The sequence below is a fragment of the Oryzias melastigma genome, linkage group LG14 (genome assembly GCF_002922805.2).
Source record: "Oryzias melastigma strain HK-1 linkage group LG14, ASM292280v2, whole genome shotgun sequence".
Classification (NCBI taxonomy): Eukaryota; Metazoa; Chordata; class Actinopteri; order Beloniformes; family Adrianichthyidae; genus Oryzias; species Oryzias melastigma.
In genome coordinates this window covers 8,443,838-8,470,075 of record NC_050525.1, presented here as the reverse complement: position 1 = coordinate 8,470,075, position 26,238 = coordinate 8,443,838, and the positions used below count along the sequence as shown (strand labels likewise).

Below are 26,238 nucleotides of genomic sequence, written 5' to 3'. Positions count from 1 at the left end.
TTATTCTTGGCCTTTGTGTGTCAATTAAAGCCAGTAAAAGCTCTCGGCCTCAAAGCCACCAGCCAATAACACTTAACCAGGTTTTTTTTTCCCTTCATATATGTTCACCACAATAATTCTGTGGAGAAGGCATTTCTCTTTGTCCACATGAGAAGGGCGCTCCGAGGAAAATGGGAAGATATGAAATATAAGAGCTCTTTCCAGATCAGCTCTTCCACTCAGCTGCTCAGATTTCCACTGATGTGTTCTTTTGTGCCATATGCACTTCTAACCGGATTAAGATGCCTCTTTTATTGCCCCCCCTCCTTCTCTCCTTCACTTTTCTCCATTCTGTCTCCTCTTCCTCTCTCTGTCTCGATCTGTCCTGTCCTCCCCCCAGGGGACACCATACAAAGGATGAGATCCGCTCCGTTTCCAACCCCTGCAGAATTAGATGCATATGCTAAGAAGGTTGCCAACAACCCCCTGACCATCAAGATTTTCCCCAACAGCATCAAGGTCCCGCAGCGAAACCACGTGCGCCGTACCATCAACGGGCTGGACACATCGGGCCAGCGCTACAGCCCTTACCCTTCCTCTCAGGTCGGCGCCAAGACTGGACTCCTCGCCATCGTCAAGGTGCCCACAGTCAAAAGCATCCTTAAGGATTTTGACGGCAGCCGGGCTCGCTTGCATCCTGAGGTCATCATGAACCCACCTGCAGGATCCTTTCAAGTGGCTTCAACCAGCACTTTAAACCACCACCCACCTCTGCCCAGCCTGCCCCAGCACTGCTTACCGCTCCAGGACCTGCCTCAGACTTTACACATGACCGTTCCTCAGCAGCAAGCTCCCTCCCAGAGTCTCAGACACCCTCCTCTGGCCCAGCATCCTCAGGGCCTACCTAGACTCCAGACCATGCCTCAGCACCCAGCCCTTGGCCAACCTCAGGCCCCCCCTGCCGTCATGCTTCAGCAGCAGCACCTTCAGCAGCAGCCTGGCCTGCAGGGGGGCAGGAAGTTGCCTGATGGCGACGCACCACCTAACGTTACTGTCTCTACCTCAACCATTCCACTCTCCATGGCTGCTGGACCTCTCCTGGGCCGGCAGGCGGACCTGAGCGCCATTGTGCATCAGCTCAACCAGTTCTGCCAGGCTCGGGCCCAGGGAGCAGGGCCCACTTCCATGTGCGAGGGCCAGATCGCCAACCCCAGCCCCATCAGCCGCAATCTGCTCATCAGTGCATGCTCCAGGGTGACTATGCACAGTAACCCTGCCACGCCGGGCTTCCCGCCACCCAACTGCATCATAGCTTCTCAAGAAAAAGCTGCAGCCCCAATGGGAGCCCACCCTGCACTTAGTGTGGCTGCTATGAACCATTTGCCTTCCAGACACACTGATCTCAAGCAGCAGCAGCACATGCAGCAGCATCTTTATCCACAGCAACAACACAACCCACAGCAGCAGAAGATGCGCTCGTGGAAACAGCAGCAGTTGGCTCTGGCGCCCCAGATGCAGAACGGTGGGGTGCAGCCTTCCAGAGACCCATCCTTTCTTTATAAGGGCATAGGCTACCCTGCAGAGGCGTGTGTGGGTCAGCCTTACTCAATGAAACCTCCTGTGGAGAGGCCCACCCCCTCCCCTCCTGTCAACAACAGCATGTCCGGCTCCATGACCCACTACACCAACGGCCACTACTTCCAGTCGCATGTTTGGAACAGCAGCATCCTCCCCACGCCCAACAGTGACAGCTCCGGGTCTCAGGACATAACTATGTCATTCCACGGCGCAGGCCCAGGAGGGTGTACCACACTAGACTGTGGGCCCCCTGGGGCTCCCCATTACAGGCTTGGAACAAGCTCCTTCACCCCCTCCTCCACCCAGGCTAATCTGATGCAAACTGCAGATTACTTGGGTGGGGACTTCCAGACACCCTACTTCCGCGATCAGAATCTAGGGTTAATGGGTAAGATGCACAGGCCTGCTCTGAGCAGGGTGGGTCCAGAGGTCGGGGATGGCAGAACCGCTCTCCTCCAGCATCCAGGGTACAGATAAGCTATGGCCTTGTCTCCTCAACTGTTTCCACCCCCCCCTTTTTTCGGTTTAGTTTTAAGAAAGGAACACAACCCTACCGATTCCCGAAAGGACAACTAGTATTAAAGAAGGTAAAATAATATATAAAATGCGGAACGATAGTTTTTGTCCCCCTCTTTTTTTGTTTTTTGTTCATCTTGCAAGTGATCAATTGCCATATTGAGAGCTTCTACCTATAACTTGAGGTAACTTTTGTGTATACTGTGCCCTGCTTCGTCCTACGTCATAGTTTTGTGTGCCTGGATCTTAACAGATGTTTTATTTCTGCAGTAACATGAAGGAAAACCCTTCCCTCGCTGACAAACTGCAACACCAATCGTGGGATAAACTTCTTTTTTTGTTTTTCTTTTAAACAGGACCATGTCCAAGCTTTGCGGCTATGACTAGTTTTACTTGACTACACTTTGGAGGTAACGCTAAGATTAAAAATAAAAAAAACAATCTCTGCAGGACGGAAAGGCAGGAACTGGTCTTGTTTTAGAACAAAGACGGTGTGCACATCTCAACAGAAGTTTTATTCTGTTAAAATTTATTTATTTGTATAATAGGAATACTAAAGAATAACTCTGTCACTACGGGAAGCATGTAATCAGGTTCTTTTTTTGTACATTGCAATGTTCTAGCGGTGAGCGGCTGTGTTGGAAAGCTCTGTCCCGCTCGAAATGCTGCAATGAAATCAGGTGTCGACGTTCTGAAATCTTAACTCTCCTACCTTAAAATGGCCAAAGTCAGGTTCCGCGAGGACACACCAGTATGAAGCTGTGCCATTTTATATCTGATTGCTTTTGTGTCAAATGTATTACTTGAATGTTGAGTCTGTTTTGCAGGTATTTAAAGGGATTTGTTGGTAAGGAAATGAAGAAATGAGTGAATCCTGACCACAGGGGGGGTTTCCAGTGTATTTGCTACTGATTCTAATGAACCAAATTGATCACTTGCAAGATCTCCTGGAAGTAAAGAAAATAAACAGACGTTTGAGTTAAAAGTGAAACAGCAAATGCATTGTTTAATTCTGTTGTACACTGGCTTACCTACTAGACTACTGTAATTTTAAAGGTTAATGATTGTGTGTGAATGAGTGCGGCTGCATTTCAGGGTGGATGTGCGAGTGTTTGTGTGTAAAATAACACAAGGACACCTTTGTTTTCTTCATTGAACTCTCTAACAGCCCTTAAAAAGCCTTAAGTGTTCGGTCCTTGGACTTTCCTATGAAAATGAGCATGGTTTTAATTAAAAAAAAAGAAAAAACCCAAATAACAAGACTGGATGGGATAAGTGGAAACTGCATTTTTTTTGTTTGTTTTTCTCTTTGTCTCATGAAAAGCAATTTTCTTTGAGATTCTTTATAAATTAAGGCAAAAAACAAGAGGAATATTTTGTAATTAAGGTTTTAGCACTGCATAGTCTCAGACCTGTATGTTTTTTTTCCCCATTTCAAAGCTTCAGTTTGCAGTTGTAACTTTATGATACTTGATCTGCTTGGTATTTAATTTTTTTTTTCTTGTACTTTTGCTGTGAAAATGGAAGAAAGTTCACAAGCCTTTTTGTGTCATTCTGTACGACAGATGAGGGGCAAGAGAGTGAGAGTTGTGTTACTCTTTTTGTAATAATAAAATAAAGTTCTAATTTATGCTTTGAGGCGTGTCGGAGCGCTTTGCTTTTGAGCGTCACTTAACATGAGTTTTCTTCCAACCTCCTTTTTTCTCCTTTATTTCAGCTGCGTTGGATCATTATTCTCACAAAATGATGCTGGAACACATTTGACTGCTTTAAAAGGCCCCTCCAAACCGCAGATCTTTCTTAACTGTGACAGCAAATGCTGAAGGAGGCGATTGCTGCTCCAATAGCTGTGCTTTCATGCCATTTATCCAGGCCTCCTCCTGCTACATTGCAGGAGAAGGTGGAGTAGAGAAAGCAAGCTGTGAAGTCTGCAGCTCTAGCAGGCTGCAGTAGATTTAGCTTGTCTGACTGTGATGAAAACGGGCTTTGTATAAAGGCCAAGCGGCAGGAGGGCAGGATCAGCACCTCCCTGATCACGGTTACTCTGACGCTTGAGAGTGATGCCAAAGGGGCAGGTAGGTGACGAGACATCTGGCTCAGAAGCAGAAAAACTCTTGATTAAATGTTTAATTTGAGATGCAGGATTTCATTGACATAATCAGCACTTATTACACTTTAATACACATCTATTGTCTCAGAATCACTGAAATGTAACCGTGATGTGACACGTGGAAGAATCCGTTTGGCAGTTCTGTTTCTTGAAGAATGGAGCTGGATGGGTGCGTTTGGGTCTGAATGGCTCATTGCTCATGTCAGCTAAGCTGAGCATCCTCGGTGAACCTTTTTGCTGCCTCAGAGAGTCAGGGTGTTCATCTCTGTCGACTCAGATCTCTGCCGCCGCCTACTGGCCCGGATCAAGCCTCTAAAGCTCCTCACTGTGGAGAAGGAAGGAAAAGTTAACAGACCTAGAATGACTTCTGTGGAGGAAATGAACCAGAGTTTCTGTGGCCCTACGTCTCCAGGTCGTGTTGTTTTCATCGCCGGACTGCTGGGAGCGGTCGCTCCATCCGGGTTCTTCATCGATTTTGCTGATGTCCTTATTCCAATTTTTCCAGTTGACTTCCTCCACTCTGAGACAAGAGCACAGACACATGGTTGAATGAGTGTCTGCAGAGTGGCACGTCAGTCAAGGGTCAGCAGAAGAAGACTGGAGTGGAACGTCAGCTGATCCTTCTCAGTTTTAGGGTCAATTAACTCAGCCAAGCTAACCTTTGACCCTGCTTTCCAAGAAATCCCTCCTGAAGTTTGAACATTGTCTTCTCTCTGGGGATCTTTTAGTGTCACTAACTAGAGTTGACACACGGAACTGAAACTGTTGAGCTACCAAAAAATAAAACCAGCCTTTAAAATGGTCAAACAGAACTTTTTTTAACTTACTGGCAATACTTATTTACAAGTGAAAAATTCAAATTACATTAAGATGGCAGTATTTATTGAGCTAAAGGAAGCATTTTGAATCCAAGCTGAAGGAACCCTCAATAGCAGTAACTTTAAATTAATTGTAGAGAAGCTTGAAGTTTTGTTCTTAAGAAGAAAAATCAAATCAGCATGACCTAGTTGTGTGATAAGTGGTTAAGAATGTAGTCTCTTAGCCTAAACTTATCACAATTCCTGTTCAAAGCCAGTTTTATGTCACAGTCGTACAGAAATACAGCACCTCTGTGGCATGTCCTACATTAACACGCTTTCCATACAGATAGAAACATGTAATAATTGGATCTAAACATGTCTTAGTTGGTTGTGACCATTTTCCTGTTTCAGCTGACAAAACCTGCTCTTCTGATTCAGCACTTCTCTGTCAGCTTACAGTGTGTATTGGCAAAAGTCCAACGATATGATACATATCATGATGCCTGCCTCACAATACAATATGTATCGTGATATATCTCAAGACTGTACAATTTTTACTGTTTTTTTTTTTTTAAGAGAATGACTTAAAAAACACCCTACTTGAATTTTAATTGATTGCAATAAAACGATAAAATACATTTTATTTAATGATCACAACATTAAGCACTGCAACTGTATCTCATAAAGAAGTCGCTTTTACCCAAGCAAATTCATGGCACTTTTTTTCTTTTAGTAAATTAAGAAAAATTTATTCTTATAGGGAATTTGTCTGATTTCCACAATAAATATTTTTCAGCATAAGAAAATAAAAAGTGGAAAAAAGTAAGACGCCAATAAACAACTAATTGAATATGTCCATGTTGACATTTTAAATTGATACAAGTATTGCCAAATGAAGTATCACAATATATCACAATATATATATATTTTCCCTACATCCCTAGTTTCAGCTGTTCACACTTCACATGGATTTTGGAAAATCTCATTGTTCATGTGGACACTGACAATAAAGTCACATCTTCTCTCATGTCTTAAGTATTTTTTTTAACTCAACAGTTATTGTTTAATGAAAGACACCTAAATATTATTTATCAACTATGATTGTTGGTGATTTTGATGAGTTATTTATACTTTTTAACCACTAGTAGGCCTACGTTTACCTGTTCCTTTGAGAGGAATCTCAAGAGTAGGTTACAATTATTAAGATAAGTTAATGTTATGATTGTAGCTCCCAAAGTACTAAATTCTAAATTATAATACACATTTATTGATCATACATTTCCAGTGCTCTTACTAGGGACATAAAAGATACAGATATGTATTGAAAAACTGAACTAGAGTTATGAGAGTAGCAGAAGTATTGATTGGAAACCACAGAGACCAGCAGGTTTGTGTTGGTAAAAAGGTATAAAATCAGCTGTCAGATATTTGGTTTTTGTCACTACAAATTAAAAGTGACAGAAAGGATAAATAAAGTTTCTCTGTTTACGTTAATAGTTTTTTTTTCTTTTGCAAATTTTCAGCTGTTATAAGACATCATCTTACCAAAATAAAAAATAAAAATAGGGAGAGCACCTTTAAAAAAATGCTAAAAAATAATAGGTGAGGTTTAACAGTTTTTCTATTCACTACAACATTGCTTTATAGTTTTAATGCCAAATGAATTATAAATACATACATTGGAGGACTTAGCAGTTTGGGGGCCATTTTACATTTTTGTTTGTTTGTTTTTTATCTCTTGGAAAAGTCTTTCTTAACTTGATGTTGCTGGAATATTCCATTTCTTCAGAAGGGCCGGGGAGGACAAAACACTTTCACATAAGCAGTCTTATGCTATTTCAGTGATTTGGGGGGTTTGTGACATACATAGATAATAAATATACTTAATAAATAACAAAATAAATAAGATAGTAAAACTTATACCAAAGCTTGGCAGCCTCAAGCCCTGGGGGGCTCAGACAATCGCTTGCCTGCCTTGGTCTAATGGTATGTCCGCCCCTGAGTATCTAGATTTTATCCATTTTATCCATTGGTTTAATCTTTTATGTATCGATTTGTGGACCAAGTGTGAAGATGTGTATAAAATCATGTGAGAGGGAAAGACACACAACCCTAACTTTTACAGTCTTTCCTCTATCAATGTTCTTTATTATGTTTCACCGTGTATTCCAAAGCAGCCCAATAATAGAAACTGATAATTCTGTAAAATGGTAATGATCAGCATTAGTCAGTATAAAGACTAACTAACAACTTCTGCTGAAAGTTTATCTCTAACTTACAACTGTGTTTAAGGACTCTGAAGAAAACTTCAGTGAGTAGAGTTTGAAGTCTTAAAGCTGTTAATGTTTGCAAATCAGCACCAATGTACAACGAGGTAAAACATTCATTTGATGGGAAAAGTTTATTATTATCAAAGTCTATTGACTCATTAGATTTAGGAAAAATCCAGTTTTCTCCCACACATCAACCTTGGATGTGAGCAAGATCAAATATTTTATTATCTTAACATTAAAAATCACATTTTGAAAGTTTGTTTTAAATTCTAATTCACCAGCATTCTTTGAACTCTTTTAGAGTAAGCTTGTGTGTGTTTTTTTTTTCTTTTCTACTTGATTCATATCATTTTTAAGCATTTACCTGAGCAGTTTTTGCATCTTTTGCCTGAGAGAAACTTAAGAATAAAAACAGTGTTTTAGATTCCATTTGCCTTTTTAATGATCCAGTTTAACTTGTCTTCTCCTCTTGTATTTTGATCAAAGTGATAGTCAAATTGGGATTTTTTCATTTACAGGTGAGGTCTCTAAACTGGCCTTCCTGCTGCTCCTTTTTGCTTATTTTCTGTAAAGTTTGAGCTTTATCACCATTATAGTTATTAGATTAAAAAGTTACTTTGTCAAATTTGTCAATACAAATCAGTCAGATTACCCTCCTTTAGACGTACGTTTAAATGGGTAAAATTATGGCTTAGCCATGAAAATAACATAAAAAATGACATTACCATATACTGAAACCCTTTGTGACGTAAATTAACTCTCTGGTTTGGATACATTCAAGATGTCATCCATCCATGGATGGATGTATTTACTGAACACAATGAATTCCTTTCAGGATTACTGAGTTGCTGGAGCCTATCCCTAATACAGTTGGGTGAAAGCGATGTTTCCAGCCTTTGCTGGGACATACACTCGCACTCACACCTAGTGGCCATTTAGTGGTATCAATGAACCTATGAAGCATGTTTTCTGACTGTGGGAGGAAACTGGAGTGCCTGGAGAAAACCCGCACATGCACGAGGAGAACATGCAGAAAGAATCCAACTGGGATTTGAATCAGCTGAGAGGGAAGAGTACTTACCACTACGCCACATGCAGCCCTGCAATAATCAATTTTTACCTTAATTGTGACTAAATAAACATAATTGTTAGGTACCTGAGGTGTAATGAACAGTGACTGTTTCTGTCTTACCCTTTTGGTGCTTCTCATTTGGAGAAAAATAAAAGCCTTTTTAGTGGTGCTGTTGTTTATTGAATGCTTTGTATATAGGCTAGCTCAGGGGTCTGCAACCTGCAGCTCCAGATCCACATGTGGCTCTTCTATCTCTCCATGGTGGATCTTTGGCCAAACATAAAATAAGTCATAGAGACTGCTGATCCAGCCATGTCCACCGTCTGAGTCAGCAGGTCCCCCTAACCAAAACTACCTAAAGAAAACAAATAAACAAAGCCCACAAACTAAGACTACCGAGGTCCAACCCCAAACTAAAATAACAAAACCCAGCAGTGTAAATATTTATTATTATTTTTTTTTAAAAAGAAGGTCATGAAGGCAAATCCAAATTTCTTAAAGACTAAAGTAAGACTATACAACTCCTTCTAGGATTTGATCAGTAGAAAAATGGCCCACATGTTTTTTTTTACTGTTAAAGGTTGCTGATCCCTGGGCTACAATAACCAAATCTTGTCCTAAAAGCAGTGTAACTTCATTATTTTGAGTGAAAAAATGAAGTGTCATTAAGTATCTAAAAATACCAGTCCCCTTAAGCAGACGAACCTGAAACACCAGCGCTGTTCGTTTCCAAGAGCAGTGACAAATTTCTTCTCCACGCCACAGCGCAGGCACTTCCTCACACAGTAGGGCAGCCTCTTCTCCATGTCCAGGATAGTGACGGCTCTCTAAGAAACCACCACAGCACTTCAGCAACCCTCTGCAGCTGTAATATACACTTGCAGAAGACTGATCACCCACTTGGAGCTTCCAGATGCAGGCGCTCTCCTTGGTAATGTTCTCCACGGTGCGGTTCATGAGGGCTATGAGCATGTTGAGCAGCAGGATGTAGGTGAGAATGATGTAGCCAATGAGGAGGAAATAGAAAATCTCCCTGTACTCAAAGGCCTGGGAAAACTCCATGTCACCCATGCCGATCGTGAACTTGAAGAGCTCCAGTAGGGTGAAGGAGAAGCTTTTGTAGGTGGGTTTGACACACTCTTCGTTGGGAGACTGAGTAGTAAAAAAAGTCCTTCCCTTTGATATGTTTTTAGGTGATTCAGGAGGCACATTAAGCAGAGTCACCACCGCTGTGACAGGAGACAGGAAGCAGTTAATAAACAGCATTTCACCTAAACAAGTCAATAACAAAGGAATGATAAAAAATACCTGCTGAAAATCCAAAGAGAAAAACTATGTAGACGAAAAGAAAGCGCAGGATGTCACTAACAATCATCTGCAACGAAAACAGACGCCTTCAGACCACAGATCTCTGCTGTTCTGCCTGGAGGGGAAGTGGGGGGGGTTCCACAAGCAGCAGCTACCTTCTGTATCATGACGCTGTAGATGCCCATGTGCTCGTAACCCCTGGAGAAGTAAAGTATGTTCACCCAGCTGAGAGCGAGGCACAGCACCAGAAAGCAGACGTACAAGTCCCGTCCGGCTATATACAGCCCAGCGAAGACCAGGTAGAAGAGGCCCTGCACAAAACTGTCAACAAAAGCTGCAGTGAGTCTGCAAAAGAGTGAACTGGATTCACAACATTTAATACAGTGCTGTATGGCAAAGTATAGCTGTGACTGGTGCTGAAGACGCTATGCATTTAACAGGTCCAGATCAGGGATGGGCAAATGCGGCCCATGGGCCATATGCGGCCCATCTGGCCCGCCAAACTGGAAAAAAATAGTCTGATAATCCTTGTTAATGTTTTATTTTTGCCTGTAATTCTGGTTTACAAATAGAATGGCCTTTAATTAGGTGCAAAGAGTTGTTCTGCGTTCATGTGGTATGGAAGAGTTGTTGTTTCTCTGATTTTCATGTGTGTTTTCTGAGTCAAAAAGTGTTTTTCCCGATTATTCCAAAAGTTTGTGGTTTTCCCTGATGGGCATCAACCATTGGTGCAATTGGCACTAATATGAGAACAAAAGTCTCAGTTTTGAAACTCTAAAATGTTCAGTGTTAAAGGGGCCATACCATGAAAATTCTACTTTTTGAGGTTTTAAGTGCATTATATGGTTCATTCCTCACATAAAGAACCCCAAAGCAGTATTTAGATCAGTTCATGAATTTTAGAGTTATCCTCTAAAAACCTGCGCTATCTGTAGCAGCACCTCCCATACCCACGAAAACAAAAGGGTTGTGTCGTGCTGATGTCAGCATGATGTGAACCGCCCCCTCCAGGAGGAGTCCTCTCTGACAGCACCGCCCCCAGACTAACACCAACACTCATTTTCTCCACAGAGCCAGTGGTGATCAGCACAAACTGTCATTTTAGATGTACAACACCGTACATCTTCCAGTTGTATCCCGTCTTTAATAAATTCTAGCTCAAACAGATGTTCGTTACTTTAGACGTGGGGCTCCTTTAAGACGAGGTAAATGAAGATGTATGGATCTATTCATCTACAAGTGACTGCGTCCGAATGGAGCAGAGCAGGGAGCTTGTGTCCCACCGATTGTAGTTTCTACGTCACAAAACAAGCTTTTGCAAACAAGCTTTTGTTACAATGATTTGAATAAAAAAATACTCAGAAATTTAAGCTTAATTTTCTTTATATATGTCCTCCATCATGAGTGAAATACTACAAGAACATGTTGTAAACACACACAAAAAAACATGATTTTCTTTGTAGTGGTCCTTTAATGTGAAACGTTTTACTTGATTAAAGTGTTTTGCTGGAGATCCAGAATAAGACAAAAAGCTGAATAAAATACTAGTTTAATTCAACTTAATCTAAAACAAGCAAAATGGTAAATTAATCAAAACTAACTTAAGCCACTTTCGAAGCAAACAAAAAAACTTACAAGAGTATCTCGTAGTATCCATCAATCAGCAGAGTCATCAGATTCGGCCGTTTTCTTCTCATGTCGGTGATCTGGGAATTCAGACAGAAGTTCTATACATCAGACCTTGGTGGCAACGGTACTTGGAAAATATCAGTCATGTCTCCTTACCCCTGTTATAAAGAGAAATACGTTTGCTAGAAGTGTGAACAATAGACCTGCAATGAACAGGTAGTCGCTGAGGTCATTTTGGCCGTTGTTGTGGTCTTTTAAAATATAGTTTTTAAACTGTGGAACCCAAAAAAGACATTAGAACCAGAACATTTCACATAACAGTAAAGTTCTTTTCATTCTTCATGTAAACCAGTTTACTTCTTTGTATCTTGCAGTGCTTCTGATATAGAGGGCCACAATGGTAAAGACGGTCAGATACAGACAGTAGACCAGGAAGTTAAAGAAAAACATTCCACCGGCAAACTTCTTCCACTTTGCCTGCAGCAGCTGACTCAGCGGCTCTGTCTGGAGCATCTCATGTCGATTCTGAGAGGAGGAAAGACACGATTCAGAGCAGGACAACGGCATCACCTGTGGTTTCCTAGGGCTGAGACTCACAGGAATGTCACTGCCATAGATCAGTATCTCCAGAAGAGAGTTGTTCTCACAGGAGTCCACTGAGGCCAGGTCATACAGGGAGCAGTGAACGGGTCCGTAAACCCACTCGGTGAATTTACGGGACAAATGTTTGATGTTGCTCTCATGAAATTCCCGTTTCAAGATGTGTGAAAATAACTGCAAAGCAGAAAAGGACATTTTATGAACGCGTTCTTTTACTGCAAGAGTAAAACCACTGACTCCATATGAAAACTGGACTGGGTGGCCCCTCCCCTTTGGTGTTCCAAATAGAAAATTCCAACAAACCAAAATCCCATAGACTTCAACAGAGAAATAAACTACTATTACTCAGTCATTCTATTTGTCAGAATAACCATTCTTTTTTTTATACTTTTGATTCACATTCTTGTTAATCTAAATTTTTTCCTCTTTTTTTAATAATTATAATTGGCTCAATAAAAGTAGGTGGTTTCATGTTGAACATTCTAAACATTTGATTGACGGATTGCATGATGACCACTTTCTGATGGGAGTGTGGCCTTGGTGAGAGTGGTTGCCATAGAAATGTTGACCAATTTGGACCAATCACTGCTTACTGATGTCATCTAGCTCAAAAAATGGCAACTGAATTGACTTCTTTTTGTTGGAACATGAAGTAAGACATTTTCTATCGGTCACAGTCACTCTGTCCAGTTCTCTTATTCGGTCAATGGTGAAAGCTCAAAAAGAGAAGAACTTCACTGGAAACACCAAGGAAGGAACTTAATGCCCAACTATACACAACATTGAACTCTGAGCACGATGGCTTTGGCAAACTATTATGTTTTTGAGCTATACTGCTCAAAAAAATTAAAGGAACACTTTTTTTCTTGGGCCTGGCATGAATTGAAATAAACCTGTCTGATAATTTTCTTGTTGGTTAACAGCTGAGAGCCTCGTTAATCAATTTCAGCTGTATTGGTGTTGATGGAATTAACAACAGGTGCACTTCAGTGGCAACAATTAGAAAACCCTCCAAACAGGACTGGTGTTACATGTGGAGGTCATTTCAAGTTTCTCCCTCTTGATCTGTTTTGGCTGGTTTTTCACTCGTGCTAAATTTTGGCTTGATAATTATCTCTACTGGCAGTATGAGGAGATTCCTTAACCCTACAGAGACTTTATGGCATCCATCCCTATTCTCTGTTTGCATTTTACCCAAATCTTGCCGGTCTTTGCAGCCATTAGGAGAGGTGATAGCTCTTTGTCGTTCAAGATGTCCTCCAGCTTCTTTTTCGGATGCAGTTCTGCTGTGGTCTTGAGGATACGGTCGTACATGCTGATTATGAACTTTGAGTTCTCCTCTGAGTTGTCAGCCACCGCAACCAGGGCGTGGAGCACTGTGTTGCCATGAGAGTCCTGCTGCCCAGGGTCCGCTCTCTGAATCTCGTTCGTCAGTAGGTAGTCCACCATTTCAGGCTGGTTTGTGCAGGCTGCCAGAGACAGAGGCAGCTCACCTGGAGAGAGACTTTATGGCATTAATTCTTCATCCGAGTATAGTTAGTCTAGTAATAAGATGATCAGCTTTCAGCCTGATTTAAAGTACCTCATATTTTAGAAGTTAGACGGTCCAAAAATCCTGATTTTTGACTTTTTTTTGTCCCTGTGGCTAAATCTTTAGATTGAGAGTTGTAGCTGGATTCACATGGACCTATTGTTTTTTTTTTTTTTGATTTGATTAAAGACCCCCCCAATCATGTTTTGATACTGTAAAAGCTTTCCCATTGGACTTTAATATATGATTATGCTGTTTTTAAGCCACATTTTTTTAAACGATTGTTTTCTAGGACATAGTTTCTGCAGAGCGGCAGTAGTTTATTAAAAATTCACCTCTGAGTTGTGGGTGTGACCGTTGGGGTGGTGTAACCCTGTTCCCGTCTCCAGTACTATATAGTGCTTTCGCCATTTTCTAGTGCTGTCCAAATCTACAATTCCAAAATCGAGTGCCCTAGAAATTTCACAGAAGTCTTTACAAAAAACTAAAATGCATCGATGCTCACTAGATTAGCAAATATAGACCACAATGCATTGTGGTTGAACAGTTTTTGTGGAAAAATGTGTTTAAATGTATTTTTTTTAAACTATCCACATTTTCATTATCAGAACCCAGTTTAGTCACCAGTAGATGTCGTGAAATGTTTATATTGATTCAATTTTCACTTTGTGAAATCGGTGATTTCATATTTGGCGTTTAGAAAATAGTGAGCATCGTGTCCAAATCGATTTTAAAATCCAGTGCACTATATAGTCCTGCACTATATTGTTTTTAGTAGTTAGGGACTAGAGGAGGAATTTGGACATAGTTCATGTTTACATTCTCTCTTGCTAGCTTGCAGCCCCTCAAACCCCTTAACCTAACAAAAAAAAATGGCGAGCAATATTGGAGCTATTTAGCTGTACAGCTTTGAGCCAGATACCAGCTTGGATGAATTCAACTGCATCATTTCATCTGCTCTTGATTTAAAACAATTTAAATAAAGAAATATTTTTAACCTTATTTTTCCTTATGAATGTCCCCCATCATCAAAAAAGTTCCATAAGAGAGTTAAAACACCTAAACTATCATTTTCATTGGAGTGGGTATTTAAAACTGCATACTTGGTCGCTTCCTTACACAGACAGTAATCTTCTCCAGCATTTCTTGTCATTTCCCAACAACTGCCAGGCTTGTTGGTTTTACTTGTTTGTGCAAATTTAGAAAAATTTGGATTTAGTGTCCAGGCAGTTCATTGATGACCCCAGAGCTGGAGAATTTCTGTTCAGTTCTGCTCTGCAAAAACTTTTTCTTGGCTAAAAATTGAGGTTATAGTTTTTCCTGACAGTATTGAAGAAATTGCCTTCACAGGCAAGCTTCATGGTAACTTCTTCTCAAATGTTAAAAGTCAGATGGAAACTGTAAACATCAAGCTTTTATCTACTTGTAAAACATGGATAGGGGCCTAACTTTTTCAGTCCCTTTTTTTTCTTGTGCTAGTCCATGATTTTGTCAGGTTAAAATATACGACGTGTTACTCGTTATTATAAACACAAGCTAAGCATTGGCCGGTTTACCATAAATTCATGCACTGTTGTCAGTTTTCCTGAACTGGTGTAAAGGTTTGACACATTCCTGATCCTCTGTCACCCTCTCCTGGTCATTGCTGCTATTGCTGTCCGGTGGCCTCTTCTGCTGTTTTCCTGTTTCCACAAATGTTCACGATGAGGGCAGGACATCCCGACATACCAGCTACTCATCCCTCCTCCTGTATTGAGCCCATCTCTGAATATTATTGATCTCTGGCTGTGTCTAATCTCATGTTAGTGCCTCTGTTCTTCTGTCTTCCCTGGACTCTGAACCTCACCTGCATGTTCTGACCTTGTGCTCAGGAAAACGGTTCTGGACTCACGATGTTTCTTATTACAATAATCATATCCTTTGCTATGATTATGAAAACTGGGGCATCAGCCTCAGTAAAGATGCCTGAACCTCCCTCTCCTCATCACACCCCTTAGTTCTCCCATGACCAAGACCCTTCCAGGCCAGCTTGCTCTGGTCTGCTGCTTAGGTAGGGGGGCAGGTGACCAGTCTAAATGTCCAAACCATCTCCCTGGCTTTTCTCTATGTCAAGAAGAAGTGACTACTTTGTGTTTTCCTGCATGGCTGAACTTCAAAGCCTATGGCAGCATAGATTGGTGAATTTGGAGCTTTGCTGTGCAAGTCAACTCTCATTTTTCACACAAACCAGCATCTCTAGCCGATGATCGTACCTCAACTTTTCCCCTGGGATGGTGACTCCTAACTAATTTTCTGCCCTCGGACTTGGAAGTGCCATTTCTCATGCCCCTTCACACTGCAAACTGACCCAAAGTTTGGGGTCATGTCTTGAGGAATCCAACAAGGCCGTGTTACTTTTAACCAGCAGAAACTGGGTTTCTAGTCTCTCATAGCTGCCTCTTTCCACCACTTGGCCAGGAGGAGATGCTGAGTCTTCAAAAGCTGAAGGATGAGGAGCAGCGAGAGTTCCTTAAGGAACTGGAGACAAAATCAGCTCTTTGGTGATGTTGGTACATCCAAATTTTATGCGATGACCAGACCAGTGATGGGAATCAACTCTCTCTGTTTGAACAGCCCATAATGGTGGGCCATTTATCCCAACCCTCCCAGACCACTACAACCCCAACACAATATCCTTTATTATGGTTGTTGACCACAAAACAGATACAGTCTTCTAACTCCCATGAACCCCCGCAACGGATAGGACACATACTGTTCCACTATCAACCAGACTACCTCATACCAGAGAGCCTGAGGTGTTATGGTGCACTCGTAATTACTGCACTTTCTTTGGTATCTTTAGAGAAGGTTAATATCACCGTAGTTTGCCAATCCGGAGGTAGTAAGCCTGATTTCCATGCAGTGTTGCAGAGATATGCCAGTCTAGACAAATCTCCAACATCCAGAGCTATGAAGTTACATTTGTTGCCAAAGTATTGTCCATCTGTAAAAATGATTTGTACTTCTAGTAAGAGATTGTGTCTGTAAAAAAGTTTTGTACTTACAGTAAGATGTGTGTGTCAGCAAAAATTTGTTGTCAGTTTGTGAAAGTGCACATTGATCTACACTGACAAAACAAACATTAAAATTTACAATTCTCTTCCGTACCAAACAAATCAACCAATCAAAAACCTGTTACTGTCAACCAATTGATCCGCTGCTCGGACCAACCGATCAAATACAGGATATTCATGCTAGGGGAATAAAAATGAAATATTGGTTGGAGGTGCAGTTTTCAAGGGTTGTATGCCTTGACCTTTGGGTAAATGTGACAGAGCACACGTCTGTCACTGTGTGAGGACTTAACAAAGTGAATTTGTTTTGATTGTGTCAGTGGATGCACACACTTCAGCGGTAACATCTATTGCTATTCACTTTGTTTCCATTTTATGGTAGTCGCTGGATTTTGGTTGTTCTGTGTTTTATTTTTTTACTTCCTGTTTTCTTAGCAGCACTTCCTGTTCCAGGAAGTCCAGTGGAACCATCTTTTTTTCAGTTTCGTTTGACAGGCCTGTTTTAAATTAAAAATGTTTTCTTTTTAATTTGTATTTTTAGTTATAAAATGATTGTTAATTGGAGACATTGTTTATTTATGTTGAATTTGTTACAAGTAAAATCATGTGAATCTTTTATTTTTCAACCTTTTACAACTTTCCACATATCAGCAACTTTATTTGATTGAATCTTCACTCTATGAAATGTTTGTAGCTTAAACAGACGTTATGAGGACGTTCCCTGTAATGGCAAAATAGATGCTAACAACCTTACGCTAACCTTAGCTAACCAACTTTTAAGATGGGATGGATTAATAAAGCAAAACAAAACAACTGTCAGAAAACTGGCATTTTCTAAATAAAATAACTCACATTAAATCCATGTTGTGACTTTGAGAAAAAAGGCCGGGTACTGAACAGTGCCAGTGAAGTTTTCCAGATTCCTTGAAGATATCCTGGATCAACTTTAGGCCAGTGAATCGGATCAAATCAGATTGTTCAAAATGAACCAATCTCTGCTATTAGCAAACACAGATTATGATATAAATCGAATAGTTGTTGTTAGTATCTCATTTCTCCAACTTTCTACCTGGTTATCACAGAAATTTGCTCATGAGTTTCCATCAGTCACCAGACTTTTAACACCTTCAACACATAGCAGAGACATCGCCTCAGCCTTTATCCTGAATTATATTCATAGCAGAAATGAGCCTGAGAAAATACCTCCTAAACCGTAACATGTGAGGAAACTAGACTTTCAACAGTTAAGAGTCCTAAAAATGCTAAAAAGCAGATAGTAACCTGGTTGCTTAAAGACGAATCAACAAATCGCAGTAAAGCTTTTGCATGTCACAATCCTCAGCACACAGTGAATCATCCTTTTGCACAGAGTTCTCCCTCGTGAGACGGCACACTCACCAAAGTAGAAGTGTGGCCCGTCATGTGGTTGGAAGAACTTTCCGGAGGCTTTGGCATGAACATCTGCGTGACTGCTGACCAGCAGCTGCACATAGACCATACTCCTTCTCTCTATGGCCACATGTAGAGCTGTTTGACCTGTCACGAGATTAGGTATGACACCCATAAGTTAAAGTCTCACTTCAATCATCTTTTGATTTATTGTAAAGTCATTCACAGGGGTCTTTTAATGATGATTATTCCGTTATTAGACAAAATAAAAAAAAAATCTGTGCAATTTTCTTTTAGGATAGTTTTCTACAGAGCTGCAGAAGTTAATTAGAAATTTGCCTGAGTTGATTGTTGATGCGTAGAAACCCCGCCCCTCTTCCCTTCCCTGTTGCTGAGAGGTCAGAGCAGGCAGCTTGTAGCCTGCTCAGCGTATTTTCTACATCCCAAATAAATTGTTTTTCAAACTTCATGTTTTTGTCTGCTCCTGATTCCCAGATGTTTGAATAAAGAGATATTCAGAAACTGTATTTTGGGCTTAATTTTCTTTATACATGTCTTCCATCATTAGAAAATTTCACAAGAACATGATTAAAGGCATTGCGATACGATACACATATGGCTTCGAAAAAAACTACCTGAAAATTAATTTATTGTAATAAAATGGTGTAGTTTATAAAATGATCACAATACTGAGCAATGGTACTGAATCTCATATACAAGCTGCTTTTACCAAAGCAAATTCATGGTCTAGTAAATAATTAAATAAATATCGCCATGTCAACATTTTAAATCGACACAAATATCACCAAATGAAGTATCCCGATATATTGCTGAATCAATTTTTTTCTCTATATCCCTAGTTAAAGCATAAAAAAACAAAATCTCATCAGAGTGGGTCTTTAAATGAACAATGTGCTGCCTGTGAAGACTTACAAACATCTGAACACTGACTCATTTTCCCAAAAAAGCAATTAATTTAATAGTGAGAGCACCTTTGTAGTAGTTACTGGTGTGGGATGCATTCACTAACTTCTCAAGGTCCCCGAGGTTTTTTGCAATTTTGATGAATTCGTCGACTGTCTCATTTTTGCCATCTTTGAGATGCATCAGAGCTTTAATCAGAGGAGTTTTGCCGTAGGACTGATCTGTAAAAGTACAAATAAATCATCAAGCAGTTATTTCAGCAGAAAGTACATTGTAGTTTTAGTTAGTGTAGGCTGCAGTCACAAACTCATTAACCATGTGTCCATAATTATCAAAGAGGTAATGGAAAATTATTATTTTTTTATTAAGATACTTTTAAGCCAATTTAATGACATCCGCAAAAACTGCAATATCTTTTTTTCTTTAAATGAGATTTAGATTAAATTAACTATGATGCATTGACTTGGTAAGTTTTTTTCACAACAATAATAGTTTAAGATGTAAACACCTTGAATTGAGAATTCAGGAAAAAAAGCTCCCAATGTATCATATTCAGATCCACAGCTTTTGACATAACTATTGAATAATTATCAATAATTTTGTATAATTTAAGAAGTCATTAAAAAAATTACAAAAGATTAGTTATTTTAACCATACAATTCGAAAAATTAGCTAAACTTTTTCCCGACAAAAATGTTTTTGAGATTTCTTGGTGGCAGCCATTTTAAATTGATTACGAAAAGCCCTTCTACTGCCCCTAGTGGAATGATGGTGAACTACAGGAAAGCGAACATGGACAGAGGTACATAAAATGGGGTTTTAAGGAAAAAAATTGGATAACTCTAATGAGACAGGGGTCTCAGAAATGCATGTATCAATGATTTTATGGTTACCCATATTGAAAGGATTTTGATGAATCTTATAACGTTTTTGTCTGTTTTATCTGAAACTTGTAAGTTAAGCCTAAGATAGTCAAAGTACTTATAAGATACTCAGTAAAGTTGTACAGTATGAAACTTCAGTGGCGGGCCGTCAGGGCCTGCAAGGCCTTCTCTGCTGGCCTAAAAATATCTGAATCACAGACTGATATTAATTATTATTTATTTCCGTGAATACGTATTCTATAATTCCAAATGCTCTGTCTTCGTCCTTTCATTGCTGTCTCCCTGGTTGCGCTGCTTCCAGACGTGTATTTTCCTATTTAAGCATTAACCAATCACATTGCAGCACCATTTGTTGCTAGGGTCAAAGAAATCTGCCCGGAGGCCTTCACAATCAGTTCTGCGGGCCCTGTAGCATAAAATAATTGTCGACCAAACTGTTGCTTCAACCAATCAGATTTGGAGTAGGCGAAACCAAGGCCAGCTAGCAGGCGCACGGAAACGTCATCATTTTCACGAGCTTTGATTGGACAGCTCGCAGCTCGCTCTGGTTCTGCGTTATGTGACGGACACAGGTGCCGAGGAGCGGCGTGTCAGGTTTGAAGATGTTACCAGTGGAAAGCGTCTCATCGTCTGATTTTTGGTGGAAAATGAATGTCTGGGTAAAGTTGTGGCACAGTTTTGTCTGGCACGGGTAAAGGAGTTCCGTGACTCCGTTGAGCGGGAGTGAAGCTGATACGAGGAAATCTACGAGGCCCCTGAACGCACCACGGGCGCGTGCAGCGCAAAATCCTCGCGCGCACTACCGACAATATTATTTTCCAGACACAGACCTGATTTCAAGATCACAAAAACTGATGTTTGTCTCCCTCCTGGACCACAAGAGGCTTCAGGAATACCAGAACTTTTTCCAGCTTATCACAGCCACGGAACACTTTCTATCTGCGAAACGCACGGATTCTGCACGACAGAGTGATTGAAATCTTCTTGAGGATAGAAAGGATGGATTTTGTGTTTAAATAATCTGGATTTTTGGTGAGTAAAATTTTGCTATCTCCCTACATAATATTGAAATTTTATCAGGTTATTTTTTATGCTTTTGGTGTGTGTGTGGCAGCTGTACCTGCAGTAGAAGTTTTATTGCCATAAAATAGTTAATGAGGGTTGGATTGATTCAGATGGAGCACTACTGAAGGCCTAGGTGAGAAATGCACGGCCCGCCACTGTGAAACTTACATGTTTTGAAAGAAATAAGAAAATTATATGACAGTAATTCCACATATATTTTCCTTAGTGGATATGCACCAAATTTATATGAGATGAACAACTTAAGTGAACTGCAGTCTTACAATAATCATAGAAATATTCAAAAGTCTCATTTGAAAAAAAAAATGTTTTGACACAAAGTCAAAATCCCCAAAGCTCTTTACATTGTTGATATAGATTGGCAGTTTGATTTTAGAAGCATAGCAAGGGTTCTAACACTTACAGAAGGAGTCTGACAATTTCTTCATGTTCGTACGCAGAAAATCCTCCAGACCCTCAAGTTTTTGAACATCACCACTCGCTGCTGCCTCAAACAATATGTCCGGTTTGAACCTGGGATCCGTCGGATTCGGCTCCAAACCTTGAGCCATTCTAAATTTTACAAACAGAAAAGTTGCTGTGGCTCAAACTGCTTCACAATCCATTTCAATGAACACCCACCAGTATGACACACTGCAGCAGCAGCTTTGGGAAAGTAAATGGAGGCATAAACCATTTAATCCCTGCATGGAATGGCTTACCTTGAAAATCCTAAATTAAACCGGAGTTGAGATGGAGGTTTTTCCCTCTCCTCTTGATAGTCAGTGTCCATAGGAGGCTCTGCAGTTCCCTGGCCCCGGAGGAAATCAACACCCTTCTTTGCAGGTTTGTCCCGTAGCAGCTCTTCCTTCGTCCTGTCATCTGCTTCCAGGCTGATTCTAAACATCTCAGACTTCTTCATTTTCACCTCTAAGATCTATTAAAAAAAAAGGTCAATCAAATGTTCTCCATCAATAAAAAAAACATCAAAACTAAGTTTGTTTTTTTTAAGTCAATGTGGGTCAATATTTCATGAAGAGCTTTGATTCATGTTTAGAGCACGTGTGTCAAAGTCGAGCCCCACTGGCCACATCCAGCCCTCCTTATAATTATGGAGATTATTTTATATTGTTGGTATTAATGGCCCGGAGACATGTCACATAAGTAACATACAAATCCCAGCATGCAGTGCGTCAGCTGGGTTGCCAAAGACAGGCAGAGCCAGAGACTCACCAGCAAACTATCCCTGTCATGATGAGCAACAATAAATACAAATGTGTCCACCAATCTGTTCTATACATCTAAGTTATATGAATGAATTTTAATCATTTTAGCTTCAAAATTGCTGTATTTTGTGTGTTTCCTTTAAAATGAGGTAAAACGACGTACGGATGACAGTCTGTCAGTTCTGTTTTGATATTTCCTCATTCTCGTGTTCTCTTTCCTGTGCATGTTTTTTTTTTTAGATTTAGATTTATTTCAGACATGTGAAAAAAACATAAACATTACAAAGCAAAGAAAGACATTAAAAAATACAAACTGAAGTCAATAAGTACATGTTTGAAAAGGGGATAGGTGGAAGCAAATGCTTATTTAGGTCCATCCCTTTATAGATCCCAGTTTATAAATACAAACAATACAATAAGACAGTAACTCTCAATTTTTCTTACTTTCAAAAATAAAATCATACAAATTATTATCCAAAGTCACCATTTTACAATCAAAAAATATTTAAATTGTACTAGTTTTATGATTGTGTACTATGATAACAGCTTCTCTTTCATTTTCATTGTAAATAGTTTGATGCCTGTACAGTGTTTAAATTGTTTTATATTGTTGGCTGTGGCAGGCTCCGCCCTCTCTGCGCTACATGCATTGTCAGACAGCTGCCTGCACTTAAAGTTAATTTGTTTGAGCTGTATTTAAGTGGTTTAGTTTCTGCTCTCAGTGTTGGAGTGTAGCTTCAGTCATTTGGGTTAGCACATTATGTTCTGTTGTATGTTACGTTTAAGTTCTGTTGTGTTTGTGGGATTTTTTTCCCTCACCTAAAGTGGCGCTCTTCTTAGTTAAATACTTTTAGTTACTCTGGCTTGTCGTCTTGTCCTGCGCCTGGGTCGTCCTGATTCCCCCATGACAACTGAGCGCAGCCTTGATTTTGCAATCCCTAATAAACTGAGTCAGCTTGTGTCTTAAGCTTACTCAGCAAATCCTAATGATGCTGTCTATTTGTATATTGTAGATGTTTTAATGGCATGTTTTTGTATTTCATGTAATATCTACTAGTGTGTGCTCTCTTTGGTGTTAGTATCTGATATAAAGCTGCAATGAAAAGACAAATGGTGATGCAGGCAGTAAAATAGTTGCACATTTTCATTAATAAACAAGAGATTGTTTAAGAATTAATAAAGATTTTTGGGAGGATTTTTACTGATGTTACACAAAATCAGGAAAACACGAAATATCTCTGGAGTAATCTCAAGGTAAAAGTTATTTGGTTTAGTTTTGAATGTTTTATAACACAATAAGAGGTTTTTAAAAATCAAATCACACTGATACATTTCACAAAAAAAATAAAAAACAGAACCTCACACACCAAACTCAAATTAACCTGATCCCAAAAAATGATGTCCAATTCTGATAAAATGACACAAGAGCAAAGACAGTGGAATGATTAGATTAGTTTTTGCTGAAAAGCACAAATTGTACAGTATCTTTATTATTTGTTTTGTTCTGCAGCATGTTCATATTTGTATAATTTTAGCAAGATACATTTTTATGAAGAGTGAAATCTTTTGGGATATTTAAAACATTTTTTTTGTATAAAATGACATAAGAGTAAATAAAAATATGACCTCCCTGCCCCTTGTCTGATGACTAGTTTATTTAGATTTCCATAGCAACATTAGACACAGAGCATTCCTCCCTCTGCCAGGATCCAGCTCTATAATCAATTTTTCATGATCCCTTTAAAGAAAAAACAAACTAAAGAACCTATAAAACTATTTTTGTAGAACATAATTCAGTAAGGCAAAATGATCATGATAGTTTTGAAGTCAATGCAAAGTGTGAAACGACTGGATGTAACTAAAGGAAAATCCCGCTGGCTTCTTGTACTACAGAGCCCTTAAATGGCTCCTTTAAAGTAACAAAAATGAGGAATTTGTGACGCAGAGGAAACCTCGAGGCTCCGTGACTATTGTGCTGGTAAAGCACAGCATGTCAGAAAAAGCAGAGGAAAACAGAAGTGAGCCCAATCTGCAGACATTATATGGAAATGCTGTCTGTGGTGGGAATTGATATGCGAGACTTCTGTGTTTTCTTTGCATAAGCATTTTGTACATAATGTCAAAATGTCCTTCTGCTGTATTATTTTAAGACTTATTGATTTATGACAGTGATACAATAGAAAAACGACATCATAAACTTAAATCATAAAATAGTTTTTTTTTTTTCGTTCTCTTTAACTTCTTGAATTTATTTCCAGCTATGACAAAAAATCTGAAGTGGTTTAATACACATTTGCATCAATAGGTGTGAATGGGTCAAATTTCACGATGTAAAAAGATGGATCCTTATGGTAAAAAAAGCATAATCATTGCAGTTTAACATGACCTGATCTTTGTGGGCTCATGCAAAAACATGCAAGTCAACTTACCTGTCTTCTTAATCACAAAAAGCTGTTTTCTAGGTTGGGGAGCGGCTCCTTTTCCGGTAAGGGTGTGTGTAAACACAACGTCGCTGTTTCTGAAGATGCTTGAGGCTCAGCCCTGAAAAGATCAGATGACATCACTGAGAGCTGGAGAGGATGCTGTATTGACCGGAGCAAACTGCACGAGCATTCCAGATGAACCCACTTAGTGCAGTTATCTTCTAAGATGAGCACAAATGGAAGCCGTGATGATGTCAGCAGTTCCCTGATCTAAAACGTCTTAAATTCGATCAGTTCATCTCAGTACTGGACTTGACATGATCCAGAGGATACCAAGCCCTTTTTTTAGTTCACAAATGGACATAAAAGTAGGAAAACATAAATGTCCTTGTGTTTCTCTAAAAGGAATAAAAAGTTTGAATTCACTCACCCACAGTGGAATTCTCATCTCTTAGTGCTTTAATCCATAAAGTTAGTAAAGAGCTTCCGATGTCTTGTGTTTGTCTTCGCACTAATTTTCAGTTTGACTTGTCAGTGTGTGTGTCTGTGTGGGTGTTGTCTGCTCTTTTCTGGTCCTATGACTTTGTGGTTGCAAAGCGTCTGCCTACCAGCATGAAACAAAAAGCACATTGGTGCTCTTGAGATGCGTCTCAGATGCCACTTCCTTTTTCCTCCACTCGACAGAAAGGAGAATTGTCTGTCTGTAAAACTATGTCCCCTAAAAATGTCTTGAAGCCAGATAAAAAACTCCTATTCGGTCCTGTTTACAGTGTGCTCAAACTGTGTGTGGGCTTAATAAGACACAATGGTAAAGTAGCTAAAAAAACACACACACTACCTTTAGCAAAAAGTATTACACTTTAAATGTATTTTAAGGATACTTGAGGGTTTATATATACCATGTATGAGTAGTATAGGAAGTATACTAGCTGAATACTTCAGACTAAATTGGAAATTTTAGTCCTATAATATATAGTGTACAAAAGATCAAGCGTAACTTACTAGTAGTGCTGGGTGGATCAATCCATAATATCGATAGTATCAATCTTAAGTTGGTATCGGTATCAGATCAATACTGATCCACAGATATCGATATTTCCACTCTAGTTGAAACTTTTCTTTATCTGCAAAAATGACCTAGCTGAGTCCCTGCCTCACCACTCTCACCAGTCCTGTGAGATCTCAGCAGCAGATATCACATGCATGGTGCATGCAGGCGGCAAGCACTGTTCTATTTCCACTCTATGTAAATGCTGTTTATTTACAAGCTATTTACACCTGTTTTTATTGTTCTATTTAAAGGATAAAAGGCTACAAATTTTTTTGATTTTCTGTTTTTCTTTTTTATCATTAAACATTTTGTTTGATTTTGTATTATAGTTACTTGTTTCTTTTGGTTTGTTGATTGTTTTGCATTCACTTCTTCACTTCTATTTAATTTCAAGAAGTTTTTATTTTAATAAACAATTTTCCATTTAATTAAACATATTGTCCTAGTTCTGTTTTTATGTTTAATAAGTAATTTAAAAAGGGACACTTGCAAAAACACATTAAAAGTATTTAACTAGAGCTGTCAGGCGATTAAAAATTTTAATTGCGATTAATCGCATTGTCCATAGTTAACTTGGGATTAATTGCAAATTAATCGCAAATTAATATGTGGCCTTTTTTTTTTGGAAAAAAATGTGTGCTTTGTGGAATTTAGTAGTTCTACATTAATTATTAAAACAAGAATGACAAAATTAATAGTTTTCATCAGAAATACTTTATTTTGTAACATTGTATTGAGATAAACTTTCTTAACAATAAAAGGCTGTAACATAAAATGCCTAACAAAAGTGAAGGGCATTTTAAATTCAAAACTTCAATCAACGTTCAGTA

At 39.4% G+C, this 26,238-nt stretch overlaps 2 protein-coding genes across 3 annotated transcripts in view; one reads left to right on the top strand and one right to left on the bottom strand.

Annotated features, from left to right (window-relative positions):
• Positions 1-3,709, top strand: part of fam222ba (family with sequence similarity 222 member Ba) — a 34,224-nt gene extending 30,515 nt beyond the window's left edge. Inside the window, exon 3 of the mRNA XM_024266086.2 lies at positions 380-3,709. Coding sequence (XP_024121854.1) covers positions 380-2,034 — 1,655 coding nt within the window. The 3' untranslated portion in view covers positions 2,035-3,709. The remainder of the gene's footprint in view (positions 1-379) is intronic.
• On the bottom strand, positions 3,553-25,060 carry trpv1 (transient receptor potential cation channel, subfamily V, member 1). 2 transcript variants are annotated; one of them, XM_024266085.2, is made up of 17 exons: positions 24,788-25,060; positions 24,364-24,475; positions 21,431-21,645; positions 21,133-21,281; positions 18,831-18,983; positions 17,848-17,985; positions 13,060-13,358; positions 11,863-12,039; positions 11,623-11,790; positions 11,422-11,538; positions 11,272-11,342; positions 9,792-9,957; positions 9,637-9,703; positions 9,229-9,557; positions 9,034-9,155; positions 4,588-4,703; positions 3,553-4,508 (listed from the first exon to the last, which is right to left on the bottom strand). In XM_024266085.2, exons 3-17 carry the CDS (start codon positions 21,628-21,630, stop codon positions 4,426-4,428), a joined length of 2,355 nt encoding a protein of 784 aa, XP_024121853.1. In that variant the 5' UTR covers positions 21,631-21,645; positions 24,364-24,475; positions 24,788-25,060; the 3' UTR covers positions 3,553-4,425. The 2 variants fall into 2 exon arrangements, with proteins under 2 accessions (XP_024121853.1, XP_036071069.1); XM_036215176.1 differs by lacking the exons at positions 24,364-24,475; positions 24,788-25,060 and having other exon boundaries at positions 21,431-22,226.
• Between the last annotated feature and the right edge of the window lie 1,178 nt (positions 25,061-26,238).

Coding starts and splice junctions, on each gene's coding strand:
- trpv1 (XM_024266085.2), bottom strand. CDS start 21,630: ATGAAGAAGTCTGAGATGTTTAGAATCAGCCTGGAAGCAGATGACAGG. Junction 13,359..17,847: donor CGGGCCACACTTCTACTTTG/GTGAGTGTGCCG, acceptor GTCTCTCTCCAG/GTGAGCTGCCTCTGTCTCTG. Junction 12,040..13,059: donor CAAAGACCGGCAAGATTTGG/GTAAAATGCAAA, acceptor TCTGCTTTGCAG/TTATTTTCACACATCTTGAA.